At 53.3% G+C, this 11,411-nt stretch overlaps 1 protein-coding gene across 2 annotated transcripts in view; it reads right to left on the bottom strand.

Moving 5' to 3' along the window:
- Positions 1 to 2,337: 2,337 nt before the first annotated feature.
- The window catches only part of LOC133247337 (keratin, type II microfibrillar, component 5), a 76,163-nt gene continuing 67,089 nt past the window's right edge, over positions 2,338 to 11,411 (bottom strand). Inside the window, exons 1-9 of one of the 2 annotated variants that reach the window (XM_061415992.1) lie at positions 9,393 to 9,902; positions 7,482 to 7,690; positions 6,848 to 6,908; positions 6,609 to 6,704; positions 5,787 to 5,951; positions 5,399 to 5,524; positions 4,787 to 5,007; positions 4,027 to 4,058; positions 2,338 to 3,339 (exon numbers count right to left, since the gene is read on the bottom strand). In XM_061415992.1, coding sequence (XP_061271976.1) covers positions 3,146 to 3,339; positions 4,027 to 4,058; positions 4,787 to 5,007; positions 5,399 to 5,524; positions 5,787 to 5,951; positions 6,609 to 6,704; positions 6,848 to 6,908; positions 7,482 to 7,690; positions 9,393 to 9,812 — 1,524 coding nt within the window. In that variant the 5' untranslated portion in view covers positions 9,813 to 9,902 and the 3' untranslated portion in view covers positions 2,338 to 3,145. Of the gene's footprint in view, positions 3,340 to 4,026; positions 4,059 to 4,786; positions 5,008 to 5,398; positions 5,525 to 5,786; positions 5,952 to 6,608; positions 6,705 to 6,847; positions 6,909 to 7,481; positions 7,691 to 9,392; positions 9,903 to 11,411 lie in introns of those variants that run through there. The other variant, XM_061415991.1, reaches the window with a different exon arrangement.

The raw sequence follows: 11,411 nt of genomic DNA, 5'->3' as shown, positions 1-11,411 counted from the left end.
GCGGGGGGAGATTCCAGGAAAGCTCTGGAACCACCCACATGGGCCTGCTTTATTGTCTGGGCCCCTTGCTCTTCTGGCTTTTTCTTAATCAAGAGATTTAGATCACTTGACTTTTCCTTAAATTTTTTTTTTGGTAATGAAACTTTAATCCTCAGTTACTCTTGTAGTGTATCCTTGACTTTCTGCAAGGAATAACTCCTTTCCTTTGAAAAGAGAAGAGATGGCTCTGCATTTTTGCTGTTGAACGCAAGGGCGGGGGAGGGGAAGTTTCATCTTCATAAGCTGATGGCACCTCGGGCTGCTACGCACAGAACATGGAAACTTATTAAATAGCTGCTAACTCCCAGATTCTGGTTGTTTGACTTTTCAATGCATGATGTTATATTTTTATTTATCAGATTTAACTTTTTAGTTATACTTGAGCCAGACCCATGGTAACATCAAGGCATTTTTCCTAAAGCACAGGCTACTGCAGAGACCCAGAACCACAGAAAGTGGCAAGGCTGGAAAATGCTTATCTCACCCACCCTTAAGCTGATGCCCAGAGCATGGAGGCCACTTCTTGCACAGCGTATTACTGAGACATGGCAGAGCTGATGCTCAAATTTTGATTTCCTGACGTTTCACCCCTGGTGACTTAACCTTTCTTGTAGATGAATGACGTGCCCTAAATTGAATGTTGGCCTACTGTGACTATGACCATGCCCTGGAGACCCATAGAGGTGGGAGAAAGAAGGGGAGGGGGCCAGAAACTTGGAGGAGTCCTGTCTGGTATCAGCCAGCAAACCGTAAACAGCAGCCGCCTCGGCACTCAGGAAGGGCCAGCAGTCTCCCTGGAGGTGCAGCCCTTTGGTGTTGGATTCATCAGAATCCAAGTGAGGAATCCAAGAATCAGAAGTGAGGATTCATCAGAAGGCAGGGGACCTTAACTTTCCTTCCAGGGACAGGCTAGGGGATGGGGCAGCAGAGGAGGCCAGCAGGTGGAATAGTGATGGCTAATCTGTTCTCTAATGGAGAGATGGAGATGAGTCCAAGAGGGCTGATGTCTATACCTCTGCTCGACCAGCCTGAGTTCACCCAAACATCCCAGGCCTGACATGTTCTGGAATCCCATCTGGAACTTAGTTGGGGGCAAAGCCAGGAAGAGAAATTGCCTGGAACTTCTTCCAGAAACTTCCAGCTTGATCTAGTGTCCAGACACACCCAGTGATAGCCGTGGTCTGAGCCACAAAGAAAGAGTCAGAAGTCCTCAGGGTTTGAGACACTGTCGGGCAGGAAAGGGAAACGTGTGTGTGTGTACGAAGCAGGAGGGAAGGTGGGCAGAGGGAGCACTGAGCAAAGGCAAATAGGAAGAAGGGTGTGGAGTAGCCGATATGTCCAGGTGGGATGGTCCCTGGAGGCCTCAGAGAGCAGTCTTTCCACAAAGTAGAGCCTGAATCTGAGAAATTGAGCATCCAGGTGGAGGGGTTGTACAGGACTGAGGAGCAAGTGCGGGAAGACGAGCTGGAGGAGACTGTGTCTGGCCTAAGGAGCACGTGCATATGCTGGGAAATTGTTTGAACCAGGTGGTAGGGGATAAGAGCCATGAGTTTGGGATTCTGGCTGCTGGGGGGAGGTGTGTGTGAGGAATGAGAAGAAAGTGGTCATGTGGGAATCTGGAGCTGTGGTCCAGGACTGAGGGGTCTGAGCTGGAATCAGGCTATGGAAGTGGAGAGGAAGAGGCAGCACCACTGGGGGGCTGGGGCTGGAAAGGGCTGGTCAGCTAGAGATGGAGCAAGTGGGAGCTGAGCGTCAGACATGTTGGAGAGTTGGATGTAGTGGGAATTCCTAATAATGTGCTTTCCCAACCTTGAGAAATTTCACAGAAGTAGCACTTTGAAAAACAGCAAATGTTACGAAACTGTGTTGTGATTTTTCTTCACGTTTTTCTTAGAATAATGGCCTTGTTACAAACCCCAAGGCCAGACCCATAAGGGAGTATGACTGGGATCATGAAAGCATGGACCTTGGAACACCAAGTCAGTGTCAGGTATGAACACTGCCTATGCACTTGCTGACTGGTCCTGAGACTATCCTAGAGGAGAATGGCCTGGGGTAAAAACAAGGAGATCTGGACTATGTCACGGTAGTGTCTTGGGGAAGAAAGATCAAAGAAAGTTTTGTAGTCTGCCATTAGAAATAAAAGCTGGACTCAGAGTGGACTCTGCACCTCAGTCCAATAGAGGCTGCAGATCCCCTGACCCATTGCACCAGATTTTGTGTTCTGTCTTCATTCTCGTTGCTCACTCCCAGGCCATTAGGGCAACAGTCGGAGACATTGCCATTCACAAGATCACATGTCTTTGCATCGCAGCAGCATTTATTGAAACACAGAATGAGACAACCCAGAAGGCACGGCACCCACAGACAGTCATAATAAGAGGGAGACCCAGAAAGTGGCCTCCCCTTCTCCAGCCCACCTGCTCTGGATTGGACAGATTCCCCCTGCGCCGGCAGGGGGCGATCTGGAGCAACCATGGCGTTTTCTTTGAAATCTGTTAAGGTGTATTGAATAGCAAGACCTGTCCAAAGTCAAAAGAATTCCCCCCACAAGAGGCCTCTCAACTGGGACGTCACAGGAGGAGTTTGGCTGGAACAGGTTAACCCAGAAGAAGGCAATCAGTTAGAGAGACAAGCAAAATACAAACTCAAATGACCAAGGGGCAATTCCTGCAGAGAACTTCCCAGCCAGGACAAGGGATCTGCTGGAGTGGGGGCGGCTTCCTCTCTGATTCTAAGGTTGAGGGAGACCTGACTGGATGGTTCGGCTTATTCCTTGTGCCAGAGGAAGACAGTTTTCATGATGCCCAGCTGCCCTGGGTGATTGGGAGGGTCCCAGAGAGCTTGGTGAATAACACAAATTGGCCGCGGGAATTTAGCATTCAAATCGGAGTTGAGTGAAAGGGCTGGGAATGACTCTTTCTAACTGAAGCCTGTTGGAGAACCAGGAAAAAAACTCCCTAAAAGGAGAAGGTGGTGCGGAGAGCGGCGGAGGGTCCTTCCCTTGTAGGAACACATGGAAGATTCTGGAAGCAAGCACACAATTTTTTTTTTTTCCATTCACACACCCTTCCGTGCTGGGGGGATGCAGGCGGGGCCTCTGACTCTACGCAAAACGGACAGACCGGCTGCTCCCGCAGCTGAAGCTGGAGGCACGGGGCTGACAGGGGACGCAGGAGTCGGGCGCCAGCACTGTGATGCTGCCCCCGGTGGCCACGGGGCCCGAGGCGATCTGGCGGCCTGCGGTGGTGCTATACGTGAGGCCCCCACAGGTGACTCCACCGCGTGAGCTGCTGACACCTGTGGGAAGAGAGGGGACAGGGAGGGCTGAATGGACCGCAGTGATGTCACCAACCCCAGGACAGGCCCCCAAGGGCTTCTGCATGCATGAGCTTCCTCCTCCCCGATGAGTTTAGTGGTTCATAACTCAGATCCTGTTCTCAGCACCTCAGCCTTCTAGGGCACCCAGGCGAGAAGGAAGCAAGTACCCCCAGATTCAGTGGCAAAGCTGAAGTGAAGTGAAGTCGCTCAGTCGTGTACGACTCTTTGTGACCCCATGGGCTCTAGCCTGCCAGGCTCCTCTGTCCATGGGATTTTCCAGGCAAAGGGGTACTGGAGTGGGTTGTCATTTCCTTCTCCAGGGGGTCTTCCCAACCCAGGGATTGAACCCGGGTCTCCCTCATTGGAGGCAGACGCTTTGCCATCTGAGCCACCAGGGCAGCCCAGGGGCGAAGAGGCTGCATTCTTATTTCCCGGGCATGCAGTTCACACATTCACCAGTGGAGGGCGCCCAAAGATGCCTTTGCTTAGTGCCTCCAGGGAGAAGGTAAGGGGGTGGTGGCGGGGCGTAGCGGGGGAGGGAGCAGGGGGCATGAAAGGCCCCCTCCCAGGTCTGGAACTTTCCAGGTCCTGTAGGTTAGGCTGTCCGGCTCAAATCTGCCCATCAATAAAGCCAGTTTTCTAGGGGGGTTTCAAGCAGGTACTTACAGACATTCACAGAGCCCACTCCTTCGCACAGCCTACAGGAAAGAAAAGTCTAATTAATTCCAAGCACTGAGCTGGATTCCTTGAGGCAGCTTCCTTGAAGCTTAGGCACAGAGAGGGCCCTGCTGTGTACAGATCCAATTCCCCAGAGGCAGGAAGTGCTCCCTAGAGTTTGCCTTAAATGCTCACACTCCTTTAACTATTCACTGACCACAGAGACAAGGCCTTCTGCTTTTCAGCAAAGGTGAGTGAAGCTATGAAATCCACGTGCTGCTTCCAATCGGAATGACTTGGCCCACCCTGGATAGTGCCGATCAGGCTTACAGAAAGCATGTGAAAGGGCCTGGTACCAATGAAGAGCTATAGCATAGACTGCATCGACCTTATAATGTACCGGCTTCCAGGGCAGGCCAAGCGGCAGCCTCCTGTAGGAAGCTACTGGAAGAGAGTGGATTTCAGAGCCACAAGTCTTGCATGAGGGTCCTGGCTCTTCTGCTTATTAACTGTCTAGCCCCGAAAAGGTCGCTGAACGCTGGGCCTTATTTCCTTATCTTTGGATGGGAAAAACAATACCTGGTTTGTGAGGATTAAAATGAGCACGGAGCACAGGCCTAATAAAGCGTTCATAAATTATTATTTCTATTGAAGCCTGAGCTGTACTAGCAGTGGGCAAAGATGCAGTTCCCACTTGGGTTCAGGGAAGTTCACCCCCAGAGGACCAGGGCCGCCTCCTTCTAGACTCCCAAGGTTTCCTCAGCCTCACCTCTGCTCCTCGCCCTCCAGCAGGCGCCTGTAGGTGGCGATCTCGATGTCCAGGCCCAACTTGGAGTTCATCACCTCCTGGTACTCCTTGAGCAGGCAGGCCATGTCCTGCTTGGCCTTCTGAAGGGCTTCCTCCAACCCAGCCAGCTTGCAGCGGGCATCGTTAAGGGCCGCCTCACCCTGCTGCTCAGCCTCAGCCACTGCGGCCTCCAGCTTTGTCCGCTGTGGGGAAGGAGATGTGAGGATGGGAAGGTGCAGCTAGGCTCATCTGAGCCAAGGGAGCTGGGGCAAGGATCCCAGAGAAAAGTTAGGTTAACCTCCTATGAGCAGGTAGTTAATGGGACTATGAACACAAGGGAGGTGATGGACACTTTTCATCATTTCTTCTTGATGGTGCTTCAGGGTGGCCAGAAGGGGGATATCAGTGATCTGGCTCGTCTCAGCTCCTGTGCTGTGTGAAGTGCCAGGGCCCCAGCCCCCTCTCTGGGCCCCTGCTTCCTCACGGGCACACTCTGAGGCCTGATTAGGGCTAGACCTTTGTTCTTCTGCGGGCAAAGGGCCTGGTGCTACAGTTTTCCTGTGCTGGGTATTCAAGCCCTCCCAGAACCCATACCTGGCACTTGGCATTTTCAATCTCAGCTGTCAGCCTCTGGATAATGCGGTTCAGCTCGTTGATCTCCTCCTTGGTGCGGCGTAGGGTCTCCCCATGCCGGATCACCGTGGCCTTCATCTCCTCACACTGGGAGGAAGCAGAGAGGCTCCTGAGGCTCAGAATGGGACAGCTCATCCACTCAGGACAACTTGGATAATTGTGCAGGTTGCACAGTATTCAGCCTGTGCAACTATACATGGCCACCTTGCTCTGACACCCAAATTGAGATCTGTCTCTTTCTCGACATCCCTAAAGATCAAAGTCCCCAGGCAGAAGAAGCCTTTTCTAATCCACACTTCATATCCTTTCCAGTGCCATGTCCAGGAGGCAGTTGTTCTGGACCACTCACCTTGTTGCGGTACCAGGACTCAGCCTCAGCCCGGCTGCGACTGGCAATGTCATCGTATTGAGCCTTGATCTCGGCGACAACACAGTCCATGTTCAGGTCTCGGCTGTTGTCCATCTTCACAATGACTGAGGTGTCTGAGATGTGGGCGTTGAGGATCTGGATCTCCTGGGGTGGGTGCCAAAAGCCAATGCATTTGGTTCTGGTGTCTGGTCTGGGTCACATGCTCTACCCCTGGGGGCTGTCCACTCCCTGGGGGACCCACTGGCCATGCATGATTCATGACTCCCACTTGCCTTCGTTCACACACAGGTACATCATCAGTGAAGCTGGAAGGGGCTCTAGAGATCAGCTGGGGACAGACTTAACAAATGGGGAAACTGAATCCCAGTGTATGAAAAAGGCCTGACTCAACGTCATTCAGCAGGGAAGCTCGGGTATGAATGCCAGGACTAGTGATCTGTCCAGGAATTAAGACCCCTCTATCACTGGAAACCCACCCTACCCACCCCCTGCACTCTCCACCCCACGTATACACTTTCATATCCATGTAGAGACCTATACGCACTCAGACCAGCCACAGGCACACACACGGCAACACCCAGAGACCACAAGCACAGAGAAGCCCAAGCACATACGTGCTCCACAGTCCTCGGTGCTCACGTGCACGTGTCTGTGACAGCCTCACAGTACGCCCACTTGCATGTGTGTGCGTGTTCCTTACATGCTGTCATCCCTCAGGGGGTGAATGTGCACACAGTCTCCGCTCTGGGTCCCCTCACCTTCCCTCCCCTCTTCCAGGCTGGTTGGCAGGGGCCCCCTCACCTCGTCATAGAGGCGCTTCAGGAAATTAGACTCCTCCACCAGGGCCTCCACGTTGGCCTCCAGGTCTGACTTTCGCAGGTAGGCACAGTCCACATCCTGGTGGTGGGGTAGAGAGGAGGGGGCGAGCGTGTGGGAGGAGGCCCCGGGAAGGTGCTCTGGGTGGGTGTGGCGACCCGTCCCACTGGAGGTTGTGCGCACAGAGGTGCCGCTCCCTCCCTCCCGGAGCCCAGCCCCTTTACCTTCTTTAGAACCACGAACTCATTCTCTGCTGTGGCCCTCAAAGCCACCTCCTCTTCATACCTGCGTGTGAGAGAGTCAGAGGCTGGAGCTGAGGAGTCAGGGTTTGGCAGCCATCCTGGGCAAGCTCTTCTGGGAGTCAAATGGGGTGAACTCTGCAAACGTCATCCCGTTCTCTCCCCATTCTATTTGTGCATTGTTTGTGGGCTAGCCCTGTCCCAGCCTGGCTCATTCCACTTGAGTCCTGCTGCCTCTGGGATGAGATCAGAGAATGCACATTCCATGCCCAGGTCTACAATCATCTTTCCATCCATCCTAGATCCAAAGAGAGCTGGTGCCACGGGCAGAGAGGATGTGGAGCCTGGGTCAGGAAGGGGAGCAGGAGGAGCAAGAAAGCCATGGAACCCCATTGGGCTTCCTTACTCCTCTGAAACCATCTCTAAGACCCATGGGCCTCCAAGGAGTTGAGGTGGAGCCAAAGAATCTGAAGAAACCTAGGCTCCTACTGCCCATACTCTTGGGTAGCGGGCAGCCCCTCTTGGCAGACAGGCAGGAATCTTAATGAAGCTGCTTCAAGAGGGTTGTGGGCAGAGCCTTCCCCCTTAACCCTGTTACCACAGGTGGTGCCACACTCACTTCTTCTTGTAGCCCTCCAGCACCTCCTGCACGTGGTTGAGCTCTGAGGCCAGCCTCCCGCCGTCGGCCTCCACATGCTCAGCCTCCCGCCTCAGCGTCTCGATGTAGCCATTGAACAGGGGCTCCAGGTTGCTCTCGCAGCAGCGCTGGTTCTGGTAGAACTGCCACTTGGTCTCCAGCAGCTTGTTCTGCTGCTCCAGGAAGCGCACCTGCCGCCCAGAGTGGGAGAAAGAGACTCAGGAGGAGCCCCGGGAGGTGTCTGGTTGCCCAGAGTTCTCTCTTCCCCTGCCCTGGTGCCCGCTGAACAGCCGGGGCCAGGCGGGGGTTGAGCCCTGGAATCCCTGCGACTCAGGGGGCCTTGCTCCCAGCCCCCCAGGGAGGCACTGTGGGTGGGAGTGACCCGGGCTTGAGGCCAAAGGTCAGATTCACATCCCAGGTCTGCCACTGTAATGGCAGCTGTCTCACCTCTGGGTGCTTGGTTTTCTCATTCCAAAACAGAGATGATAATAGTACCTTCCTTAAAGTTGTAAAGATTGAACAAGTTGCTACATGCAAAGTGTTTAGAAGAGTTTCTGACACACAGGAAGTGCTCAACCAATTTAACTATGACTTTAATTACAAGTTCTTCATTTATTCATGTAAGCAACAAACATTTATTGAATACTTACTGTGTGGTCCCAGGGCTTGTGCTAAGATACACACACACACACACACACACCTTTATCTATGACTGCACCTACCAATCAATTTTATTCAATTCTCACAACCCTATGGGGGGAGATCTTATTTCCCCTATAGTACAGGAGGGGAAAAGGAGACCCCAAGGTATGAAATGACTAACTTATCATCTCATAATTAGTCAGGAGTCAGGATCCTACGTTCCTTGAGCCTCCTTCACCTGCCTGTCACCATGATTTATCTAGTTCAGTTCAGTTGCTCAGTCGTGAGAACCCTATGAACAGTCTGTCTAAGCAGCTCCCTAAGCTCTCAGCTTCAATTTGTTATTAAAAAAATAGAGATGGTAATATCTACTCCAGTGAGTCATTTCAAGGATTAACTGAGATCACTAAAGAAAGTGATAATAAGAAGGTCCCCCTTACTGTCCTTCACCCCGGGTCCCAGATCTGAGTCTGGTCCTATCTCCTCTGCTGGAGTAAGGCCCCATGGACAGAGCCCACACGAAGGGAGGTGCAGCTGTGACCTTTGTGGGAGGCAGCCAGAGGGCAGCTGGGGATTTCTCACCCTCTGCACCGGTGGGTCTCTTCTCGCCAGTCTAGTGGCCTCCCCTCCTCCATTCCCAGCTCTGCACCCATGAAGCAGCCTGGCAAGCCTGGTTGGTTGCCTACCACATCTCCTCGCCCACTACTGTCCTTGGAAGAATGCTAACAGCTAACATTTATCACTTTCTATGTGCCGGCACTGATTGCACAGGAGCCCAGTTAATCTTCAAAGCAAACATATGAAGCCGGTTCTATCAAGGGGACAAGCAACAGGCCTGAAGATTAGCACTGTGAACAGAGGCAGGGAGGTGGGGAGGTGGCAGGGCTCTGAGCAGAGCTCCAACTGCTTCCCAAGCTGCCCCACCACGGGCCTTCTTTTCTCCCCACTGCCCCTCTGCTCGTCCAGCACCCAGCGCCCAATGTTTCACGGCAGCTCGGATATTCCCATGTTGTCTTGTCTCTGGAAGCGCAAACCCTTTACAGCACAGACTCAATTTCTGGACCATGCTGGGCTGCGGGTATAGATACACTTTGCTGGAATTACATGAGAAAAATAAATCCTTCTGTGAAGATTGGCCTGCATTTCCCTCCGGTGGCTGGCAGCCATACGCTGGCTCCCCTGAAGACTGGGACCTTCCTGAGGGGAAGGCAGGGCCGGGGCCATCTCTGGACCATCCCAGGCCTCACTGACCTTGTCGATGAAGGCAGCGAACCTGCTGTTGAGGTTCTTGATCTGCTCCTTCTCCTCGTGCTTCACACACTGCGCATTGGGGTCGATCTCCAAGTTGAGGGGCGTGAGGAGGCTCTCATTGACTGACACGGTGGTGATGCAGGGAGGGCTGAGGCCGCCCACGCCGCCGGAGCGGTACCCGAAGCTGCGGCTGCAGGAGCCAGCACGGAAGCCGCCCACCGCTATGCGGGGCCCACAGGAGCCCAGGGCCGAGACGCTGCGGCTGCCAAAGCCCGTCAGTCCCCGGTAGCAGGACACGCCTCGGTAAGGGGCGGCGGTGATGCAGCAGCGGCTGCCCGTTTTGGGGGCCACAGCCGAGCAGGAGCTGAAGGTCCTGGTGACGGAATATCCTGGACTGATCCTGTAGGAACGGCACGACATGGTGTGGGTCTGAGTGGATGGAGGTTTGAGCAAGGGAGTGTTGAGAGCGGCGGGTGCGCTACGTAGGATGCTTCTGGACCCTCTGATCCTCCTCGGTCCTTTTATTGGTGGAGAGAGCTGGGGTTGGCTACATGAAAGAAGTGAAAAGTCATTTTATGTTGTTTATTGGCTTGGGGAGTTTGCCAACAACTCTCCAAGGACTCGTCTTAAAGGTGAGCTCAGCAGTGACTCCCGGCCTCCGTAAAAGTATTGAAGATGTTATTAGGGACACTGTGCGTTTGCACTTTTCATCTTCAAAGCTCGTTTACATACATTAGGGTAATTAATTTTCCCGCAGTCTCCTTGTGAGATGGCCTCAACCCACACCTGGAGACGGGTTTGAACACAACAGTCTGGAATGGCTGAGTGTGGGGTAGGGACTGGGGCCACCATCTCCAGGAAGAAGCTCTAGGGCCCCAGGTTGGGGGAGACCACCAGAGATCATCACCTCTGTCCTCGGGGCTCCATACAGGATACATTCTCAGGTATATCGTTGTGTTTCAGGGGCAGATAGATCAAGAGAGCCCAAACCCACTCAAGCAGCATGGCTTGGAGGTGGTTCAGGTCCACAGAGGCTGTTTTGATCATGCTTCCTGCAGGGCATAGGGTTGAGCCCATGGTCTCCTAGAACCTTCTGGATTCCAGCTTGAAAGGTTCTGTTCCAGGGCCTTCATTTCTCACCCACAAAACTACAAACCACTTAACTCTCAGTGGCCACAATAATGGCCTCTTGTGGATAATGGGGAGACTCCCTTTAGATACTTTCTCCCACTTGACTGAAAGGATGGGAGAACCCAGTTCCGGGAAAGCCTTGATGCTTCGAACTTGCTCTGGACACTATCTCTTGGCTCTTTAAGAAGAAACAGGTCCTGTGAGTCCCAGTTCCTTCCAAGACCACCAGCCAGGGGAGGGGCTCACCCTGTTTGCCAGCCCTGGAATTGTCACTCCTGGAAGAACATTCAGAGACTGCTCTGTGCAGAGACGGGGGAGGAAGGCGGCTTTTCTTATTCGAAGACACTGTGATTTCTGGCTCCCACAGGTTCTGAACTCTTGGTTCTTTCCAAAGTCCCCTCTTTCCTATATGTCCTGGGGCCACTTATTAACATAATGATGGCTATTCTTTAATGCTCATTGAGTACAGACCTGGGGATGTCATCTGTACCCCCAGGGAGGCTCGCCAGGCCCCTGAGAGGTTAGGAACTTCAGAAAGAAGGGCAGAGGAACTTCCTCTGAGGGTGGCAACTCCTCCAGGGAGCCTTCCAGAACCGAATGCTGTCCCTGTGCTGCTGTTCCTGGATCCTCCCTGGACGCCCCACGTTCTGTCCGGGGTCTGCCCTTGTCTTCACAGCCGGAGCCACTGCAGGTCTTTGCCCAGCACCAGGCTAGCTGGTTTCTATCTCCACATCCCACACCTGTCCTTCCGAGTAGGGCAGAGGCCTTGGGGAAGCGAGGAGCAGGTGGCCTCAGCTGGCACCAAGTAATCTTCAGATCATAGTCACCCATGGTGAAGCAGCAGGTATTTAGCAACCTGGGCAAGGGAGTCCAAATCGGAAGGCCTGG

This window comes from Bos javanicus, chromosome 5, assembly GCF_032452875.1.
Source record: "Bos javanicus breed banteng chromosome 5, ARS-OSU_banteng_1.0, whole genome shotgun sequence".
Taxonomy (NCBI): Eukaryota; Metazoa; Chordata; class Mammalia; order Artiodactyla; family Bovidae; genus Bos; species Bos javanicus.
This window is presented reverse-complemented; position numbering and strand designations above follow the sequence as displayed.